The sequence below is a fragment of the Capsella rubella genome, unplaced genomic scaffold (genome assembly GCF_000375325.1).
Source record: "Capsella rubella cultivar Monte Gargano unplaced genomic scaffold, Caprub1_0 scaffold_2, whole genome shotgun sequence".
Lineage (NCBI taxonomy): Eukaryota > Viridiplantae > Streptophyta > Magnoliopsida > Brassicales > Brassicaceae > Capsella > Capsella rubella.
This window is the reverse complement of record NW_006238922.1, coordinates 6,436,997-6,460,056: the sequence shown is the minus strand read 5'-3', so window position 1 is coordinate 6,460,056 and position 23,060 is coordinate 6,436,997. Positions and strand designations below refer to the sequence as shown.

Sequence of the window (23,060 nt, the reverse complement as noted above, 5' to 3'; positions counted from 1 at the left end):
AATATTGTGTTTAGATAATATATAATAACAAAAATAAATAGCTATCGTTAAGAGTAAACTATCGTTCATGAATCCAATTTAATTGGCTTTTCAAGACATATTTTTATTGATTTATATATGAAATATTTATCGAATTGACTACAAACGATTGTCGACGATATTTTCGGTACCAAAAAAGGTTCTTCCTATAAATCACGGATTAAATCGTATGTAGTTCATATATAAAAAATATATTTATGAATTAACGTAGAAGATAATAAATAAGTTTTTTTTCTTGATAAGAAATAAGATAAATGATTTTCTATCATATAGAAAGTAAATCGCTGACTGAAAAAAGTAGAAATAAATTAAAATAGCAAACATATAAGGGAGAGAATCTTCATAAATATAAAACAAATCTGGTCATAAACCGAATATATCAATCATGGTATCCATTCTATTAAATCTATGAAAAATTACACAACACAAAGGCAAACGAGATTGATACAATTCTCCTAGTCCTTCTTAAGAATGCAAAGCATAAATCATAGAACATAAATGTCAACACCATTAATCCAAACATTGTAATCTGAAAACAATTATAAAAACGATGAGATTAAATTAGATAATAAGATAAAAAAAATTTTGATAAGACTAATCTCTCATGATGATGGGGGCTCCTGCTTCCACAGCCTTGATTCTCTCTTGGATGAGTTTGAGCTTCTTTTCAACCACTTCGGCTGCTTTAACCAGTTCCTCTGAACAATCTGATTCGGTGGTTAGATCATTGGTTGAAGCCATTATCCCAAGATTCATAGCACGAGTATGCATCTTCTCCTTCTCCAACTTCTTCTCTGCGTCCTGAATCATCTTCTCCATGAGATCCTTTTGGTCCATCATGTATTTGATTTGTTTCTCAACTGGAAGCTCGCTAAACCTGTCAAGAAGAGAACGAACCTCGTTAACGTTTGGCCAGAGCTCAGGGCCATCCTTGTACTCGCTGTAAATGATAGCGCAAGCTGGTAAACCACAAAGGATGGTTAATTCATTGATCTTTTTCAGTAAACCAGCTTTGCGTTTTCGAAATGTAACTCGGCGAGTGGCGTTGTCAATGATCAATTGGTGTGTAACTTTTCTCCTACCCATGGTGAAAAAAAAAGATTGAAGAAGAAGGAGAGGAGGATTTGTGTGGTTTCAGATACTAATGGGTAAAATGTTATATAGATGACTTCTAGCTTTGATATTTTTCTACTAGGTCCACAAAAGATGTTTCAACACATTTACCTAGATACTTTTTAATATTAAAAAATTATAGAAAGGTTGTTACAGAAAAATACAAATTAAAATTAAGAAAAATAATAGCTATATATGAAAGCTTTCTATATAAGAAGACTTATATCAAAAGAAGTTTTACTTATTTATTATGTGTCTTTTGTTGGTTAGTCTAGTCAACCTCAAAAGAAGGAAGGTAATATTTTCCTATTAATGTTCCCATATCCACATGTAAAAAGGTTTGAACTCTTTTTTGGTTTCTTACACTAGACCAATTAGAAAGCTGATTTGATAAGTTGTAGTGATGAGTTGTAAATCAAGTTGTAATGTTAATACAAATTTATTATACTAACAACAAAAACATAATTTATCATACAGTAGGGTAAATGACATAAGTCAGTAAACATTTTAATTGGTAATCACGAAAGCCTATGTATGGACAAAGTAAAGCTTATCGTTTCTATTCTTTCACCTATATATTAGGCTGTAGTGACTATGGATATAAAAAGTATGCATATTTGTAAATACCTACTTATAACGCCCGAGTATATGGGTCTTTTCAGGATTGTTGAGCGGGTTAGTGTCGATCCCTAATTGTAACACCCCTGTCTGAAATTTTATTAGTGTCGATTAACACCAACAAATTTCGGTTTGACATGTTTGTTTTAAATTGAAAAATTGATTTGGGATGGTTTTGCTAAACCCTAAAGCTCATTTTAAAAGAGAAAACTCGACGCTTTGAAGGGTTATCAACCGCTTTTATTCTTTCAGAAGAGTGGAAAAAGTTTCTAAGTTTTCCTATGAAGTTCTATGGGCTTTTAGAGAGATTTAGGTGATGTTCTTGAGAGTTTTGACTAAAGGGAAGGAAGATTTTGTGGCTGTGGTGTTAAGAGAGTCTTGTGCTGCCTCTAATTGTGTTGCTTTCTTCATTGTTAGTTCTATATCAAAGTGAGTTCGTGACCATGGCTTATCTAAGCATTAAGATTGTGTGATTTGTGTTTATTTGATGTGTGGAGTGATTTTCCTTGTTGTGTTATGTGTTTCTGGTGTTTATGTGGCCTTATGTGGCTGTTCCTTGGTTGTGTCGGCGTGGGAGATGATGTGGTTGTGTCGCAGTGCATTATCGTGGTGGTGTCGACCGAAACCAGTTGTGGTTATCGACCGACACTAGTTGGTGGTGTTAATCGACAGTTTTCTGTGAGCGCTGTTTGTGTTTTTAATTGATTGGTTTGGATGTTTTTGGTATTATTAATATGTGATCATGATCTTAATTGCTTACTTCTATAGCCCAGTAGATGGGAGAATCGCTTCACTGAGTATTTGTGATAATACTCACGTATCTCATTGTGTTTGTGGTGCATGTAAAGTGTAACATAGAATCATGGCAATGAGGAGGAGGATGATCTAGGGTCTCGGTTATTATGTTTATGATTATGTTATGTTGTTGGAATGTAGATAGAAACATGCTAGGCGGTTGGTGTAAATTGTGGTGATCGAAATGATTGGTTAATTAATATTATGATTACTTAGAGTTGGTTTTGTTGTTTCCGTTGTACATGATGGTTTATTTACATAATTGCTGGATATTTGCTAATTTAACGATATTTGTTTATTGGATTGGTTTTCGGTTTATTTCTTCCGTTGGTTTAGTTGGTTAATTTTAAATTAATTTATTTGGCCATCTATGTCACCAAATTGCACTTATTTTTCAGTCAAAGGTCCTGAGAGAACTCAAGATGATTTGTAGTAGTCAAAGGATGGGTAAACATCCGGGAAGTGGTTGTCGGAACTTCGTGAATAAGGCCAAACAAAGGAAAATATCCGGGAAGTGGCCATCGGAACAGTGTGAGCGAGGCCAAAACACAGGGAAAGATCATATGGTGATTTGTAGCAAACTGACCGTCGGATATGGATGAGCTCATGGACCTAGTGAGAGGACGTTAGACCCGTTTAGAGAGGTGGGTACATGGGATGAGAGTGAACATGAGGCCCACTGGAGGGGTGACGGTCGGAGCGTTACATTTAGCTACGCTGTATATAATAGTTTTTATCCTAAACGGGGTATATTCTATGATAAAAATTTTAACGAGTCAGTATATTGCACATATATATTAATTATTAATTAAAGTGGACTGCTATGAAACATGTATAAAATATATGATTAATCTATTACTTATTCACCAAAAAAACATCTCCTTTGGATATACATATCTTTGGACAATCTTATAGATTAAGTACATATGGATTCAGTTTCTAAGTTTAGTAAACTTAATCACTAAACTATGTAATACTATAAATAGATGAACTTAGCTACTCTTGCTCTATTCTTGTAGATTCTAGTTCTCATTCTTTTTTTGTTTTTTCACTTGGTTTGATCTTCAATACTCAGTATAGAGATACAATTTACGACGATATCAAATTTATACAAAATTAAAGACGAAAACAAACAAACTAAACCACTGATAAATAATGTTAAGCATTTGAAATCATTATAATCGAGTCGAACAAATAATATAGTGAAACGATATTTTTAAGATACATGTGTATATTAAAATGATGTGTATGTTTTAAACATTAATTTATCATTACAAAATTGGCCAAAACAATTTACAAAAGAAAAAAAAAAAAGACTTCAACAGAACCTTATATTTTTGGCAAAAAAGTAAATCACAAGTAAACATAATAATTTTGAACCAGCCTGTTCTAAAGGTAACATAGTTGGTTTGCGCATAATATTTACTCAAATCACAACAGTTTACATTATAAACCCAAAGCTTTTTTCACTCTGCATAAAACACACAGGACTAAGAACAAGTGGATAGAGAGAAAGGAAGCAAGAGCCACGTTGCGACACAAAACCATGCAACCTTCAGTTTCTGTTTCCTCGACGCGTGTTACTTTGTTTCTTTGTGTTCTTCTCCAACTTGTCTACACACACACACACAAAATTTTGCCTCTCTTTCTCTCTCCGTCTCTGGTCCTTATTCTCTCCTCAACTTTGCTACTGAATCTGCCATGAGTTCTTTGCTTTCAAACTTGCCGCAACCTAAACAGGTTTGTTTCTTTCTTGTCCTTAGTTTCATATGTTAACTGATAAGGTTTGGTTTCTTTACAATTTGTTTGTTTTTCTTTAAAGTTGATGAAATTGTGGAGTTTGATGATGTTTTGTAAATGTGCTTGCGTGAAGTTTGTTTGGTCTGCATGCATGTTCTTGTTTCCTCTTAAGTATGTTTTGAGTCCAAACAAATGATTCTTCATGGCAGAATTGAAGACAGAACCATGAGTCGGACAATGGAGGAGTATCAATCTAATGAGAGTGAAGAGAACAAAGGAGGTTGGATTTGGAGTAAGGCAGTAAGTGTTGGGAAGAAGGTTCTAACAGCTGGTGTTGTAGTGTCTTCAGCTCCACTTCTTGTTCCTTCACTTGTTGTTGCCTCTACCATAGCCTTCCTCTCCTCTGTTCCTTTTTGTCTCTTCTTGGCTAACTATGCTTGTACTCAAAAGGTCATGAGTAGTCTTCTTCCTCCTGATACTGAAGAAACGAGTGGAGTTGACAAAGATGATGAATCTGGATTTGATGAGTACAGCAAGATTGGTCACCGTGAAGATGCGGCCGGAGTTGGTGAGGCTGCACTTTTCAGGGATTCGGATGAACCGGTTCCCATTGGGGTTGAGGAAGATAAGGATATGGCGAAAGAGTCAACGAGCTTGCTAGAGAAAATTAGGGATGAGGGTAGAAATGATAGAGAAACCTCTGAGAAGAAAGACTTACAAGATGATAAAAAGTCCGGAAATGACAAGTCGTCAGAGGAGGTTCAAGATCAGCCTGAAAAGCCGGAAGAGCCTGAAACTGGACGTGAAGGTTGTTGTTTCATTATGATCACTGTATGAAATTTTATTTTATGTAAAATAGTTTACTGATGTTTAAGGTTTTTGGCAGGTGAACTTGGGAGCACTAAAACTGAAACTTCTACTGGCAAGGATGATGAGGAAACATCTTCGAATGAGGTTTATACTAAATCCTATCATCTTGTGAGTTAGTAGCTGCATGATAACATCTAGAAATATCCCCTGCCTCTAGTTAAGTACTGGATAAATCCATGCTAAGTTTGTAATTTGCATGTATTCGAGATGGTCGTTGACTAGTTGCTTGCAACACATTTTTAATCTTATTGGTCAATAGCTATTAATTTTCACTGTTACATCTATATTGTTGTGGTTATAATTCTTTCTGTGGTGGTTATGTCCTCTAGTTATTAAGGTCATGGACTAGTCTTTTCATTGACTAGTGCCAATGGTGCTATATAATTGACTGGGAATTATTGTAAAATCATTCTCTGATCTCTTGACTAATGGTTCAGCCGATAGACCAAGCTAGTGGGGCACATGGAACCGGGGACGAGAAACGAAAAAACACAACTAAGAAAAAGAAGAAAACCGGGCGTGCAGGTAACCGGTTTCTAATATGTCATGTTCTGGAATGTTTAATTTAGAGGGAAGACTCTGTTCGTTCATTGCTAATATTGTGTTGTGCCATTAGCTAGACATGGTTTAGAATGTTTTGGTGAGAGATGTCTTGAATCTGCTCTTGATATGATGTATTTTCGTATGTGATGCTATTTTAGTAGAGTCCATTGTTTAGTTAGGCATGTATGTAGTAACATTTTTAACTAATCTCTGAAAATTGTGGTGGGGGATCCAAATGAATTTTTTAAAGTTGAGCTACAAAGAACATGGCTCTGATTGCGATCAACTGTTCTGCATTACGTTCGATTTTCAAAGGTAAGAGTCCAAGTAATCCAAGTATGTATGGTTTTGGATTTGCAGGTGTATAGTGAAGATCAGATATGGGAGAAGATGGAGGCATTGAGGAAGGTAGTAGGATACAGTGTTGCAAGGAGTGCCACATATGCAGAGGAGCTTCAAGCTCTCTATGTCTTCACTGGCGTGGTGGAACCTAGTCGCTCAAGTTTAAACCAGTTGGACACTCATGATATTGCATATGTTAGTCTTAGACTTCGCTTCCTCATGTCTGCTATCGGAATAATCTAGTTTGATGGTGTGTTTGTGTAGTAGGTTCATGACTCAAAAGTCTTAAACAAGTGTTGTGTACTAAACCTCAACTTTGTATGTACTTTTATTGCGACTTTTGGTTCTGATCAGTTTTATTTGTTTTGAATGTTTTCTAATATCCATTGATGGATTTACACATTTACACTATTACTAACCTGCAAGGTCATGAACTTTTGAATGTTACACATAGTATTCAAATACTTACAAGTAAAAGTGGAGAGAATCAGTAATGGTCCTTCCTGCGACTGACAAGATCACTAACCAGCTCATTCTCATCTTCACATTGTTGAAGCAGAGGCTTGTAAGCTGGATTGTGATCCACTACTACTCGTAGAATCTTTGCAGCTTCATCACTCTGCCCTTCTTTGTACAAAGCACTGCAATGGCAAAAGCTTTTTGTTTTCAATTGCGCGGGATTTAGTCATATATATGATTCTCTATCTACTTTCTAAACTCTCCATAGTGAAACTTCTATTCTGCTGTCATAGAGTACCTTGAAAGAAGCAGCAATGCCTCAAAGTAATGCTCTTTGCTTTTAAGATCACCGGGTTCTTGCAGTTTCGCTACTCTTTCCAAGTGTGTAATACCACTTTTCATTTTTCCCTGCCAGAAACACCAAATCTCAACTTCCAACCAAATCCACCATTATAGGTGACGAAAATTTGCAGAGCAAGAAAATAACAATAGGTAGTCTCTTAAATTTTGGTCAAATTGAAACTACGCGAAGAAGTTGTTATAACAATTGACATCCGATTCAGGACCTGAGACACTTTCATAACAGTCGTTTTCAAAAATGATTATCGGTCGTACCTGTTGCACATATGCAGCACCAGCCCACTGAGATGCAAGCATTAAAAGTTCAACATCCTCAGGATCAGATGGATCGCTATCAAGAAGCTGAGAGAAAAACAAAAGAAGTGTGCTGCTTAGTGAAAGATTCTTAAGCTCTTAATCTTACTACACAGTCAATAAGAAAGTAATATTGGTAAGTGTAAACGTACAAAAAAGTAAGCAGCAGAATTCTAACCTTGGAGATAGCAAGCTCCAAATATTGAGTAGCTTCTGCCAACTGCGTCTTCTGCAATAAAGCCTGTCCCATGAGAACCAAACCTCTTACATATCCAGGATCCTTTTCAAGAGCTAATCTGAAAAGAATAATTTACACATGAAGTGAATATCGCTAGACATGAAGGTAAAGAATAGTAGATGATCAGGAAGATACTCTTTAGAAATACACACCGAAGCAACTGAATGGATGTTTCTTGATCACCGTTTGACAAGACCTGAACTGAAAGCTGACACCAAATCCCCACATAAGAAAAATTGAAACATACAGGCTTACATGATCAATAGGAATACATTGTCCAACTACTTACAGAAAGAAGTTCTTCTGGTGTTAAAGTCTGTAGAGAAAGGGTCTGCTCTTGTGAGTTAGAGTCCACATACTTGATCACAGACTCGCTGATCTCCATGGAATGCCCAACGCTTGAAGAGGCTCCCTGACCCAGTAAACCAAGTTTTGCTCCTACCATAGGGTGCTTGAGAGATAATTGCTGCAGATTTGAGATTTCTCGTGAGGACTTTACACATATTAACAACCTCGACAAAGAGTCAATTCTTTATATGAGCCCCCAGTGCAGTTGCTAGCAAGTTTTTCTTTTCACTATCTTTAAAATCAAAAACTAAATCACTGGTGAACCCACTAAGACAACTCTCTTTTAATGTTTGAATCTGTTATTTTTAGCAAGTGCAGTCACTAAATAGATCTCATCAACATAATTGCATTGAGTCTACACAGAGGAACAACCTATCTGTCTATTTTAACACTTTAGTTTGGTATTTAATCTTCAGTTGCAGAAACAACATACAAGCAAGAGAAGTTTTCTTCGATTTGATTTATTTTAATGCTAACTACCATCATTCCCCATTCCTCGATACTGGGAAGATAAAACAAAGAACCGCATCTTCTACTGCGAATTCTGAAATGAGACAAGGGAGCATACCTGAAATATATTTACTGAGCTGTTGGTTACCCAATAGACAAGACTTCCCTGAAAAAGAAGAAAATGCTCATAAAAAAATGGCTCAGAAAAACAGAAGCATTAGTTCTGGTTCCATATACATAAAACTCTGCCGAAGTAAGATGAGAAGCAAAAATGAAGGACAATTCAGAGTCTCTAGGGAAAACGTTTTATGGAAGAAAACATATAGAATAAACTGAACAAAAGAAGTAGAGTCAAATAAACAGCACACACTGACCCATAAAAAGAAGTAAGAACACGTTTAAAGACAAGAAACAAGAAAGAAGGTATGGAAATTGGTAGAGAAAGACAAGAAACAAGAAAGAAGGTATGGAAATTGGTAGAGAAATAACCAAAAGTCTGAAAGATGAATATTTAGACAAGAATAAGACGGCCAACAGATTTGTAGAGTAAATTATACTGCGGAGAGAGATGGATAAAATTACTTACATGTGGTATAGCATAGCCAACAAAAAACAAAGGAACACTCAAGATCTCCAGATATAACTTGTAATACTGCAAAACAAAAACAAGTACAGTTTTGAGATTCTGGACGCATGAATCTAATATTAATAGCATACTGAAACATGGCATTAGTAATATCACTAACAATACCAATTTTCATGGTAGAAATAATTAGTGCTCCAAGCACACAAAACAAAATTGCGTAAGACGTAAGTAACCAAGGCTGCAAATAAGACTTGTTCAACTCACTCTCATGAGCATCCCGGTCAAGCCGGTAGTTTGACGAATTGTGGGAGAATCAAAAGAAATCTGGAGAAAAATTCAAAGTTAGAAGTATACATATATAAAAATGTAACCTATAATTTGAATACTCTATGGTAACAGTATGCAGAACAAATAAATTCTGAAAGTAAGAAGGTTAGTATGATCCATCGACACATATTTGAATAACAAGTAGTCACAATAACCTGTATGTTAATGTAATGGAAGCCAGCAATCAAAATTGGAAAGACTGGTCCAAAAGAGCCACCAGGAAGAGCACTTAAATTCTGGAACCACAAGGCACCACCCTGCAAAGAAAAGATAACAGGTCAGTCGCAAAAGCAACATCAGGGAATATTAAAGGACATATTCAGATCAGATATGCTCAATCCTAGTACTAAGATCTAGATTCCATATGAGAGTCTACGTACAACAACGAAACTAAAAATTATACAAATAGAAAACAAGTCACAAATAATGTTGAGCATATATGTCACATGTCCTAAAAAAACTGTACTTCAGGTATAAAATACAAAGGAAAAATACAAGCAATATAACAAGTCTTGTCAACATTAAAAACGCCGATTTAGCCTACTCTTGTCAACTCAGATAGCAGCCATCTATACTGGCATTATTCATCAATCGCCACTTGCTAACACAGACCCAGATAGATATTCTAACTCGACAAAAGAAACCAAAATCACCAGGGAAACTGCTAGTGTACCACCTGACACAAGCTAGCAGATTTTTAAACCAACTATGTGACTATACAAATTATTCTTGTGCAGTCTCAACTTACAGAATCAAACCCAGGATGACCATCTAGTGACATCTTCCGGATGCTAGCCATCAACAAGAAAAAGCATGGGAGCTGCAGATGAGGAAAGCAAATGGGTAAGTGAGAATGAATATGATGGAAACACATTAACTATTTATTAAATGTTTCAACATAGAAAACACCATATCATTTATAAAGAAAGCCAGAGATCAAGTAACATGAGAAGGTGTTATCAAACAGATATAAAAACATATACGATATGGATTTTTCTGCAAAAAAAATCAACTGTGATTGTAAAGCAGAATCAAAGTTCAATTGGGGCGATTAGTTCTAATAAAGAAGCTGCATACGACTCCAACCAACCACGCAAATTAAAACCACAAGGGGGCGAAAACATACTTTAGAGAAGAAAATCCAAAGGAAAATGGCAAAAACTAGCGCACTGACAAATGTGTCACATGATGAGAACCCAAGATCAAAGAATTCAAAGGTTGGCTTTTTCATACAGAATTTCATATTACATCCATATAGTTACTAGTTCGATCTCAAAACTCTTTATGTACTGATGTATAATTTAAAATCATCCACCACTCTCACTGGAAGCTCGATACATATAAGTGCAACAAGGAAACATTCAAAGAGAACTAAAACGAATAGAAAGCTGATATCTAAAAAGAATAATTTCCAAGTGAAGTAGTCAACAGAGTGTCTAACAAAGATGACTATACGAGACCCAAGATTTATAAAGCACGAGTGTTCTTGTTCAGATTTTCACAATAGCTTCGCTTACTACGGGAAAAAAAGAGATGAGCTGCAAATATAACGTTCGAGCTAGTATCTGGTATTGTTACCAACACAGAGTGTAGAAAACATCACAAAGAGAGGTCTTTTTACCTGGACCGATAAGTATGGGAAGAACCACAAAAACGAAGGGCAACCAATAGCTCGACTCTCTTTTAAAAAACGAGAAAACTGATCAATAGACCCTCTTAATGTTGGAGTCTCTGGGATCGGCATAGGCACTGTAAGTAAATGAAACATTAGGATTGGCTTCTTAACTTCATCAAGAATATACAGAACCAATCACATAGTATGCATCACAATCACCACTATCTAGAGCAACGCTTATCTAACTTGACATAATCACTTGCATACAAGTCCCATTGAAACAACTAAATCTAGCATAAAGGGATTAACTTTAGCCTCAATTCCATGTTCCCTAACAACTACAAAACCAAAAAATTAGAGAAATGGTACTAACATTGAGGTAACAACTCAGAAATGGTCTTCAATTTCTTAAGTTGAAGTATAAGTAAAGGCAACAAAGCTAATCTAACAGCAACAGTAGAAGATGCAATAATCATCCACCAAGGCAATCCTGTGAATTCATGAAACCCGTCGAGGAAATTTACGACGGCGAGAACAGGTAAAGAAGAATCATCGCTGGGGATGATATCTTGAGACCCAATTGGTAACTCTGGGCCAGTAGAGATGAATCGCCGGAGAGAGGGGAAACACGGCGGCGATGGTGACGGCGAGGGAGGAGGAGGATAGGAGATGAAGGGTTTAAGAGTTTGGGAAGAGAAGAGAGTAGAGAAACGGTGACGAGAAGAGGAGGCGCGTAAGCAACTCCTCCACATTGCAATTTCCAATTCTTTTTTCTTGTCTGAAACTATAAAACCCAGAAGAGACGTCGACAAGGTTTATGTTTGGAAATGATTATTGGTTGTATATGTATCCGGTCGGATTGGTTCATGTTCGGTTCCAGGTCGGACTGGTTTAATTTAAAAAATATATATATTTTAATTTTGACATATATAACTTTTAGATGACTTTTAGTTATTTTTGATTATTTTATGTAACTTTTTTTATTTCTTTCTAATGTGTTTTAGGTATATAATTTTAACTCACGTGAGAAACTTCTCTCTCTTATCGCTTTTCTATCTTTGAGAGAGAGAAGGAGAATTCTGGTACACCGGAGTTTATCTTATAAAATAGTTTTCCAGCTAAGTTCTGGATTTTTGCACCGGCTAAGTCCGGTTTCTTAGCGAGATCTAGATCTCTAATCCATTTGTGTTTTCTTTTAGTCAAAGTTTTCTGATTATCCTTCCAAATTTTTCTTCAATCTCTTCAACTATTTGTGGAGTAATATCTTCATCGCTTTATTTTGCTCATATCATAAGAGCAAAGAAAAGAATTGCATCAAATTTTGATGTATTCGGTGGTGGAGCTTCCCGGAGTTGATGATCTTTGGAGAAGATTTGAAGAGTTTTATTCTAGAAACCAGAAAAACTTGACATATCTCTTGGAAGGATCTGAGATCAGCAGAAGAAAATTGACAGAAGGAAAAAAGTTCTCCATCAAGCAAAGGATGAATCTATCAATCTAAGAAGCTTGATCGGAATCGTGAAGACATCGGCAAAAGCTTACGGTGGTGTGCTTCCTCAAGATACGTGACGTGGCCAAGAAGAACACGTGTCTATTGCTAAATTTAGTTTCTACACTGTTAGCTTTTGTATACGTGTAATGTTTAAATCCTTCTGTAACTTACCTTCTGTTTAATAAAATTAAATGGTCGACCAAAAAAAATAAAATAATAACTCACGCAAAGTGTATTCCGAACCGTGTCTTTATCTTAAATAATGTTCTTGGGTTTTTGCTCTATTAAGCTTTTAATGTAGGGAATTTTGTAGGCTATGCCATTTTTTAAACTCAAAGTTGTTATTATGTCATTATGAAAAACATCTTTCAAAACATGCCACAAAGGGAGAAGCTTGGACGATTTTTCCCTCAACATTGTTGAGTGAGTTTTGGACACAAACATCTTTCAAAACGTGCCACAAACATCTTTCAAAGCTATATACGTATGATGGACAACAAATTAGGAAACAAAAATGAACATATTACATACATCGGATTTGGTCCACTGGATCTAGTCCACCGAATCTAGTCCATCTACACACAAATGTGTGATCCAAAGTGTACATCTAGATAGATCTTTGATGGATATCTTCCATAGATGTATCACTTGTTTCATCTTCTACTCAATTATTTGTGGTTTCAAGAGATCTGTAGGATAGACAAGTTTGGTGTACCGATTCGGGTCCATCAGATCTGGTCCATCAGATCTGGTCCATCAGATCTGGTCCATCAAATCTCGTCTGTCGGAACTGGTCTATCTGATCCACCGAATCTGCTCTACCGGAACTGGTTGAAGTTCGTCGGAACTGACTATGGTCCGCCAGATCTCGTCTATCGTAACTCGTCTTTCTGGTTGGTCGAATCTGGTTCGCCGAATCTGGTCTGCCAGAACTGGTTATAGTTCACCAGAACTGACTACGGTCTGCCGGAACTCGTCTACTGTATGGTCTGTCGGAACTAGTCTGTCGAATATGGTCTGCCGAAACTGGTCTACGGAACTGGTTACAGTACACCGGAATTGGCTATGGTCCGCCAGATCTGGTCCGTTAGAGTTCGTCTGTTGGATATGGTCCGTCGGAATTCGTCCGTCGGATCTGGTCCGTCGATACTGTTTGTTGTTGGAATAAGAAAAAAAAATGAAGATGAAGAAGAAGAGAGAGATAATGAAAGAAAAGAAAACAATTGTGTTTTGAGATTTTCATTGAGGAGAAGGATAACATAGTCTTTTTACATGGCTTTTATGGCATGTTTTGAAAGAAGTTTTGGAAAATGGCATTCCAAATAACTTTTATCACTGTTCATGTCATTCCCTACAATTTTCTCTTTAATGTATGTAGATTACTGACAAAAGAAACTAACTTTATGTAACTTTTGTTTTTTAACCCCAAAAGAAAAAGTAACTAATGTTTGCCTATATTATAGATATAAATGTATTATATGTATTTTGGAAATCTATTCGGTTCTCAATTTAGAAATGGTTTAGTTTGAAAAAGATGATTATAACAATTATAGATTTCTTAAAGTTTCATGATTTATCCATTTCTGTTCTGGTTTTGAAACGTCCGGTTAAGCCCACTTTTTTGGTGGCTCTTTTCTAAGGTCATCTTTATGGATGTATACCAACGGGCCTTAGGCCATTACACAAAGGCCAAAATAATAAGATAGTAAAATACGAAGGAGTATTCGGTTTTAGGTCACACATCCTTTGACTGCTCAAGCATAAGCACACTTAACTCTGGAGTTCTCTCATGACCTTTGACCGAAAAGATAAGTGCATTTTGGTGACATAGGTGGCCAAATGGCCCAAATTAATTAATTTAAACCTCTTATCAAATCAGGAACTCACAATTCTCCACCACTAACATGCCGCAACGTCCTCGTTGTGCACCAAGACCGTCACCCTTGACGGTGTGAGCCGATTTGACTCCACACCCGTCTGGGATCGGCTCCGATACCACTTCTAACGCCCCGACCGTCACCTCTTCAAAGGATCTCATGTTCCCTCTCAGCCCATGGGCCCACCCCTCTTAATGGGTCTCACATCCTCTCGTTAGGCCTGCGAGCCCATCCATACTCGACGGTCGTTTTGCTACGTCCGGGAGGCTTGAAAACTTATTTACCGACCCTACAAATCACCACTTGATATTCCCCTCTGTTTGGCCTCACTCACACAGTTCCTATAACCACTTCCTGGATGTTTACCTATCCTTTGACTACTCTAGTGTAAGCACGCTTAACTCTTGAGTTCTCTCAGGACCTTTGACCGAAAAGATAAGTGCAATTTGGTGACATAGATGGCCAAATAAATTCATTTAAACCTCTCCGCAAACCGAGGTCTCACAATTTAACCAACTAAACCAACGGAAGAAATAAACCGGAAACCAATCCAATAAACAAATATCATTTAACCATCAAATATCCAGCAATTATCTAAATAAACCATCATGCACATCGGAAACAACAAAACCAACTCTAAGTAATCAAATATTAATTAACCAATCATTCTATAACCATAAATTACACTAACCGCCTAGCATGTTTTTAATCCAGGTTCTAACAACATAACATAACCATAAACACAATAACCGAGACCCTAGATCGTCCTCCTCCTCATTGCCATGAATCTACGTCACACTTTACCTGCATCACAAACACAATGAGATACGTGGGCTTTATCACAAATACTCAGTGAAGCGATCCTCCTATCTACTGGGCTATACATATTAGTAATTAAGATCATGATCACATATTAATACGAAAAACAGCCAAACCAATCAATCAAAAACACAAACTGCGCTCACAGAAAACTTGTGTCGGTCGATACCCGATTGACAACACCAACTAGTGTCGGTCGACACACACAACTGGTGTCGGTCGACACGACCACGGTAATGCACCGCGAACAAAAGCCTGGTGTCCCACACCCTATAACACATCCAATGACAATCTCATCCACCAGAGAACCTTAAAATCACAACCACATCATCTCCCACTCCGACACAACCAAGGAACAGCCACACAAGGCCACACAAACACCAGAAAAACTTAAAACATCACGGAAAATTACTCCACACATCAAATAAACAAAAATCACACAATCTTAATGCTTAGATAACCCATGGTCAGGAACTCACCTTGATATAGAACTATCAATGAAGGAAACAACACAATTAGAGGCAACACAAGACTCTCTTAACAGCACAGCCCCAAAATCTTCCTTTCCTTTAGTCAAAACTCTCAAGAACAACACCTAAATATCTCTAAAATCCCACAGAACTTCACAAGAAACTTAGGAACTTTTTCCACTCTTCTAAAAGAATAAAGTGGTTGATAACCCTTCAAGGCTTCAAGTTTTCTCTTTTAAAACGAGCCTTAGGGTTTCGTGAAACCAACCCAAATCAATTTTGCAATTTAAAACAAATAGGTCAAACCGAAATTTGTTGGTGTCGATCAACACTAACAAAATTTCAGACAGGGGTGTTACAATTAGGGATCGACACTAACCCGCTCAACAATCCTGAAAGGATTCATATACCTCAGGATTTGTAAGTAGGGATTTACAAATATGCACACCTTTGATATCCATAGTCACAACAGCCTAATATATAGGTGAAATCATAGAAACGATAAGCTTTACTTTGTTTGTCCATACATAGGCTTTCGTGATTATCAATTAAAATGTTTACTGACTTATGCCATTTACCCTACTGGTATGATAAATTATGTTTTTGTTGTTAGTATAATAAATTTGTATTAACATTACAACTTGATTTACAACTCATCACTACAACTTGTCAAATCAACTTTCTAATTGGTCTAGTGTAAGAAACCAAAAAATAGTTCAAACCTTTTTACATGTGTATATGGGGACAATAATAGGAAAATATTACCTCCCTTCTTTTGAGGTTGACTAGACTAACCAATAAAAGACACATAATAAAATAAAATAAACTTCTTTTGATATACGTCTTCTTATATAGAAAGCTTTCATATATAGCTATTATTTTTCTTAATTTTAATTTGTATTTTTCTGTAACAACCTTTCTATAATTTGTTTTAATATTAAAACATACCTATTTCAATGTGTTGAAATATCTTCTGTGGACCTAGTAGAAAAAGGTCAACGTTAGAAGTCATCTATATAACATTTTACCCATTAGTATCTGAAACCACACAAATCCTCCTCTCCTTCTTCTTCAAACTTTTTTTTTCACGATGGGTAGGAGAAAAGTTACACACCAGTTGATCACCGACAACGCCACTCGCCGAGTTACATTTCGAAAACGCAAAGATGGTTTACTGAAAAAGATCAGTGAATTAACCATCCTTTGTGGTTTACCCGCTTGTGCTATCATTTACAGCGAGTACAAGGATGGTCCTGAGCTCTGGCCAAACATAAGTGAGGTTCGTTCTCTTCTTCAAAGGTTAAGCGAGCTTCCAGTTGAGAAACAAATCAAATACATGATGGACCAAAAGGATCTCATGGAGAAGATGATTCAGGACGCAGAGAAGAAGTTGGAGAGGGAGAAGAGGCATACTCGTGCTATGAATCTTGGGATAATGGCTTCAACCAATGATATAACCACCGAATCAGATTGTTCAGAGGAACTGCTTAAAGCAGCCGAGGTGGTTGACAAGAAGCTCAAACTTATCCAAGAGAGAATCAAGGCTGTGGAAGCAGGAGCCCCCATCATCATGATGAGAGAGTGATCTTATCAAAAATTTATTATCTTATTATCTAATTTAATCTCATCGTTTTTAAAATTGTTTTCAGATTAAGATGTTTGGATTAATGGTGTTGACATTTATGTTCTATGATTTATGCTTTGCATTCTTAAGAAGGACTAGGAGAATTGTATCAATCTCGTTGGCCTTTGTGTTGTGTAATTTTTCATAGATTTAATAGAATGGATACCATGATTGATATATTCATTTTATGACCAGATTTGTTTTATATTTATGAAGATTTTCTCCCTTATATGTTTGCTATTTTATTTATTTCTATTTTTCTTTTTCAGTCACCGATATACTTTCTATATGACAGAAAACCATTTGTCTTATTTCTTACCAAGAAAAAACATTATTTATTATCTTCTATGATAATTAATAAATATTTTTTATATATATGAACTACATACGATTTAATCTGTGATTCATAGGAAGATTTTTTTTGGGTACCAAAAATAACTTTGACAATCGTTTGTTGTCAATTTGATAAATATTTATTATATAAATCAATAATAAAAATGTCTTGAAAAACTAAAATTTAAATTTGATTTATGAACGGTAGTTTTCTCTCAACAGTAGATGCAAACATAATATTCTAATTTATTTAATGTTTTTTCTTTAACTATGTTGTTATCATTCAAATATGTTTAAATATATGTAGCTTACTCACTTTATATGATAGTAGGGATGGACCTGCACGTACGTGCAGGGTTGATTTCAAAACCTAAAATTTATTATAAAATTTTCAATATATATTCGGATCGACATGATATGAGACCCATATCGAGTGTGAACCGGATTAGTGATAATTTAGAAATTAATTAAATTCGTGAACTATCACACCATATAAAAAATGAAAAATATTAAAAATTTTGAATAAAATGACCGAAATATAGATGTCAAGAGAGTCAAACTCGTTCACTATGCACGTTCTGCAACCAAATTAAATATTTGGGCCCACCCACATGAATAAATAATATGTTTTCTGCTTGTCCGTTACCCATAATTTCCTTCTGTATTTTATTAGAAATAGTTAAGATTATAATTTTTGTTTTCTAAATACCCCGTTCTCTTCCCATATTCGTTATTTCTTATCTTGATATTTGAAATATTTAAGTAATTTGAAACTTACTTTTGCTATTTAAATTTCATATTCTTATATCATATCCGTCATTTGATATATGAAAGTTGAAATTGAATTTAAGTTTCCATTTTTTTTTATATCATCTTGTTATTGATGAGAAATACTTTAGACTTTTTTTTTTTAATTACTCGCTCCTCACCGTCTGCTCCGTCTCACTGTCTCCTAATTGTGTCCTCTGTCTAACCGTCACAAATACCGTCTGCTCTGTCTCACCGACTCCTCACCGTTTCCACTGTCTCCGATAGGTATGTCTTCTCACCGTCTCCTCTATGTCATCGTCTCTTCTGTCCCACCGTCTCATTTGTCTCTGACAAGCCGAACTGAATCGAATCGAATAAGAAGAAGTTTTCATTTCTAGGGTTTAGTTAGATATATTGCTTTAAACTATTTTGAAAGGGGATTTCGATATGTTGTCAGTTTGATATTTGGTTTGGGAGTCTTAGTAGGAATTTCTTTTGGAAGTCGATGTAGGTTTAGTGACTTATGTTAAAAGAAATTTAGGTTTACAAATGATTTTCTGATGATATTCATTGTTTTCATATGGAATGGAAACTGAATTTACTGTAAACATGAACATAAACATCTGATTTGATCTCTTAACATGATGCATTTGATTTATCTGTAAACATGATGCATTTGATTTTACTGTAAACAACTAAACATGATGCATTTGATTTTACAGTAAACATGATGCATTAGATTTTACTCGAAACATGATGCATTAGATTTTACTATAAACATGATGCATTAGATTTTACTCTAAACATGATGCATTTGATTTTACTGTAAACAGAATCCTTAACATACGCTTTTTCCTTTGTTTCTGAGGATTGAAGGTGAGGAAACCAGGGAATACTCATTCGTATAATCAACCACATAGCAGCATTATCTCCAAACTTACATCTATGTCACACTTTCTATATAGTTAATCGAAGCTAAATAGTTAATACAACAGATTTTCCTGAATTGCGTGGTTCTTGGTGTAAAATGTATTGTCTAATGGTTAGTCATAGTTTGTTGTAAATTCAAGCTGTAAATTGTACTGTTTAATGAATTGTATTGTCTTGGTGTAAATTGAAGAATATTAAGAATCTAAGAACTACAAAAATTTCCTTATTTTAAGAATATTACTATGTAGTTAATGAGAGTTGATAGGTTTTTTGGTTTTAGAGTGTTATTACTAGTGATTTGACTGAGGTATGTAATTCTTAGCTAAGACTTAACTCTATAAACCTCAAACCAAAGCCTCTTTAACTCCTATCTTTTAATTATCTACTTCTTCTTTTTACCTATCTCTAATTTCTCTTCTGCTGGTTCTCTTCTTTCCTTCTTCCTTTCAACCAATCTGTTTGCTATGGATTCAAATAATAATCCATATAGTCAGTCTCCCGAATACTTTAGCCATCATAACTTTCCTTATGACAGTTTCTCTCCCAATGTTAACATTGGGTCATCACAAATCCCTTTTAGCCAGCAACATAGTCATGCTCCAACTCAATCTCAAGCCACACCAAGTGACCGTAGGGAGAGAAGGCAATGGAACAGCGCAGATGAGAGAAGGCAACGGAACAGCGCAGATGACTTAGTCTTGATCAACGGCTGGTTAAACACATACAAGGATGTCATTGTTGGCAATGAACAAAGGCCAAGGACCTTATGGAAAAGGATTGCAGACTACTATGCATCAAGTGATCATGTTATCAATGGTGGTGAAGCAAGGATGGCTGACCATTGCAAGCAAAGGTGGGGAAGAATTAGCTAGGACGTGAGCCATTTCTGTGGAGCATATGCATCTATAGAGGCTGAAAAAGCTAGTGGAATGAATGATGTAGACATTCTGAAGAATGCTCATCAATTCTACTTCAACCTTTACAAGAAGAAGTTTACCCTAGAGCATGCATGGACTGAGTTGAAAAATAAACATAAATGGTGCAGCCTTGGATTGATGAACCCTACTAGCAATACATCAAGCAAGAAAATAAAATGTGAGGATGCTGCATCATCTTCTGGATATGTTGTTGGTGAACAAGAGAGCAGACCTCCTGGTATAAAGGCAATGAAGTCCAAAAGGTGCAGAGGTAAAGAGAAGATTGCACCATCTGTAGAGTACCCAATCATCTGGGAAAACAAAAAAAAAGGATAATGAGGCCAAGAAAGAACTCCAAAAGATTTCCATTCTTGACACTCTCATTGCCAAGACACAACCACTTGATGAAGAGGAAGTAGCTCTTAAGAAGAAGTAGCTCTTAATAAGAAGCTGATGGTTGAACTGTTCTAACTAGCTTTGAAGTTTATTGTTCTAACTAGCTTTGAAGTTTAATTTATGTCTAAGTATTACCTTTTATTGTATCAGTTTCTGTCTAAGTATTATCTCTAACTAGCTTTGAAGCTTATTTGTCTAAGTATTATCTCTTATTGTATCAGTCTCTGTATGGTTGCTTATTAATATCAACTCTCTTGTTTGCTATATGAAATTGCTATGGATTCTGTATTATCTCTTATTATATCAACTTTCTTCCTGTTTTTTATATGATTGTGTATCAGTTTCTGTGAAATCTCTTAACTCTCTTCCTGTTTGTTTTCAAGTTAAGTATCAGATGGGACAAGATTATAGCTACTCTCAGCCTTCTTCTTCATATCAGTTTGATAGTTACACAGAGGACACTGCAGACATGGAAAGAGAAGCAAACATTTTTCTCGATGAAGCTTAGAGTAGCTTCAACAATGCTCAACCTCTCCTAAATACATGTTACACTACAAAAGATCCAGGGAGAAGGTAAGTGATATTTCTCTGATTTACCTTTTATGTATCAACTTACTTCTTGTGATTTCTGAACTTATATATGTGATCTTCTAATTGTTATTGAAGGTTCTTCACCTGTGAGAATGTTGATGATGGAGAGATGCATGTTCACAAGTGGTGGGATGTGGCTGTTATGGAGGAGATAAGAGAAAGGGCCATATTATATGAAGTGTTGACTGAGAAGTTAGATTACTTAACATTCTCGCATGAGTTGGACCTTAACCAGGTGAGAGAACAAGATACTAAAACTGATGAGAAGGTTGTGAGCCTTGAGAAGATTGTTGATGAGTTGCAGAAGAGTAGTTTACATTAAGAAATGAGTTGGTAGTTGGTCTCGGCTTAACTCTATTGGTCTTATTTGTGTCGCTAGTTATGTTAAGTGTAATAGAGATTATAAACAAGATATGATACTTTCGATTATTGTATGCTTGCTTTTGGATTATTGTGATTCACATGTTTTTGGTGTTATGTGAAAGTGGAAAGTGAATCAATCACATGCATTTGATGTGATTATTTGTGACTGCTATGTTTTGTTGTTATTCTTCACATGACTTTGTTAGTTTGTGAACAAAGATTTGTATATAAACCATGGTAAGCTTTGTCTCTCTTCTCACAACCAAATTTTCTTAAAAACACAATCGTTTTCATTACAAAAGCTATCATCTCTCTCATTTTCTCCTAATCGTTTCTATATTCACCTTTTAAATCCTCAACTTTCTATCTCTCATTTTTTATGGCATCTTCTTCCAACCATTTTTACTATCATCATAACTCTAGTAATGATGATAGTTTTGACGAATATTACCAAGAGCTATTTGATAATCAATTAGATGCTACAACAGAGGATATTCCGGCCGAAAGGAAAAAACGTACATATATGGAAAGAAATCGGGAAAAGGGCCATGCACGTTTGTGGAACGATTATTTTAGTGAAAATCCGACTTACCCCGAGAAGCTTTTTCGAAGACGGTTTCGAATGTACAAATCATTGTTCATGCGTATTGTGAATCATATCTCTACAGAAGTTCCATATTTTCAACCAAAAAAAGATGCAACATACTGAAATGGTATATCACCGCTCTAAAAATGTACTGTAACAATTCTACTATTACCATATGGGGGTGGAACGGACACGGTTGACGAATATATACGTCTTGGTGAAACGACAGCTCGTAAATGTTTGGAACATTTTATCGTGGGAATTGTTGACTTGTTTGGCGATGAATACGTAAGACGCCCTACACCAGAGGATCTCCAAAGGCTACTCTATATTGGAGAACAGCGGGGTTTTCTAGGAATGGATGGAAGCATCGGTTGTATGCATTTGAGGTGGAAGAATTGTCCAACCGTGTTGGTGATGGGGTTCGGCGATTAAAGCCCATTAATGACAGGCCCAATCCGAACGGGCAAGTTTGTGCTAAAGGGCCGTGGAGTTAATGATTATTCGAGAAAGCAGGGAGATCGAGCGGAGATCGAGGTGGTTTCAGGAAAAGGATCAGAAGATGTAGGATGTTAGTTCGATTAATAGATACGATGTAATAGTATAAATAGAAGAGTGAGTAGATTGGCAAGGACACATGTACTTTAACAGACCTAATACAGAATTCTAAGTCCACTTTCTACGCGATCCCGATATTCAATTGATCCACTTTTGCGAGTCTAGCCCAAAATCCCATTTTGATCTTCTCATTTACTTTCTTAATATTGTGAGAGGTTTTTAGCACCCACAAACCGCTTGGTAAGGAATGTATTCACGAGGAATCGGAAAACCAACAATTGTTTTGGAGGCGCTTGCTTCACAAGATCTCTGGATATGGCACGCGTTTTTTGGAGCGCTAGGTACTTGTAACGATTTAAATGTTCTTGATCAGTCACCAGTATTTAATGAAATTATACAAGGTCAAGCTCCCCAAATGAACTAATATGTCAACGGAAGGGAGTATAATTTGACTTACTATCTTACGGATGGTATTTTTCCCGATTGGGGGACATTTATTCAATCCATTCGACTACCACAATGCCCGAAACATACTTTGTTTGCAAAACGTCAAGAATCTGCACAAAATGATGTTGAGCGTGCATTTGGAGTCCTTAAAACTAGATTCGCCATGATAA

General features: G+C 36.0%; 4 protein-coding genes across 5 annotated transcripts; 2 read left to right on the top strand and 2 right to left on the bottom strand.

The window, feature by feature from the left end:
* Positions 1-414: 414 nt before the first annotated feature.
* LOC17895893 (agamous-like MADS-box protein AGL80) lies at positions 415-1,172 on the bottom strand. The gene has a single exon (XM_006301282.2). It carries the CDS (start codon positions 1,123-1,125, stop codon positions 634-636), a length of 492 nt encoding a protein of 163 aa, XP_006301344.1. The 5' UTR covers positions 1,126-1,172; the 3' UTR covers positions 415-633.
* A 2,785-nt stretch (positions 1,173-3,957) lies between these two features.
* LOC17895878 (ALBINO3-like protein 2, chloroplastic) lies at positions 3,958-11,511 on the bottom strand. Of its 2 annotated transcripts, XM_023788222.1 has the most exons (14): positions 11,111-11,511; positions 10,744-10,871; positions 9,871-9,942; positions 9,278-9,379; positions 9,060-9,119; positions 8,796-8,861; positions 8,328-8,375; positions 7,701-7,877; positions 7,564-7,619; positions 7,352-7,469; positions 7,135-7,221; positions 6,818-6,927; positions 6,530-6,701; positions 3,958-4,179 (listed from the first exon to the last, which is right to left on the bottom strand). In XM_023788222.1, exons 1-13 carry the CDS (start codon positions 11,487-11,489, stop codon positions 6,548-6,550), a joined length of 1,557 nt encoding a protein of 518 aa, XP_023643990.1. In that variant the 5' UTR covers positions 11,490-11,511; the 3' UTR covers positions 3,958-4,179; positions 6,530-6,547. The 2 variants fall into 2 exon arrangements, with proteins under 2 accessions (XP_023643990.1, XP_006302131.2); XM_006302069.2 differs by lacking the exon at positions 3,958-4,179 and having other exon boundaries at positions 6,362-6,701.
* Positions 4,196-6,446, top strand: LOC17896092. The gene is given in 5 exon segments (XM_023788223.1): positions 4,196-4,305; positions 4,515-5,113; positions 5,192-5,259; positions 5,613-5,809; positions 6,039-6,446. Coding segments are annotated over 4 exon segments (1,113 nt in total). The 5' UTR covers positions 4,196-4,305; positions 4,515-4,530; the 3' UTR covers positions 6,304-6,446.
* A 4,968-nt stretch (positions 11,512-16,479) lies between the features above and the next one.
* Positions 16,480-17,198, top strand: LOC17894990 (agamous-like MADS-box protein AGL80). Its single transcript, XM_006301726.2, has one exon. The coding sequence runs from the start codon at positions 16,486-16,488 to the stop codon at positions 16,978-16,980; it is 495 nt and encodes a 164-aa protein (XP_006301788.1). The 5' UTR covers positions 16,480-16,485; the 3' UTR covers positions 16,981-17,198.
* Positions 17,199-23,060: the final 5,862 nt, after the last annotated feature.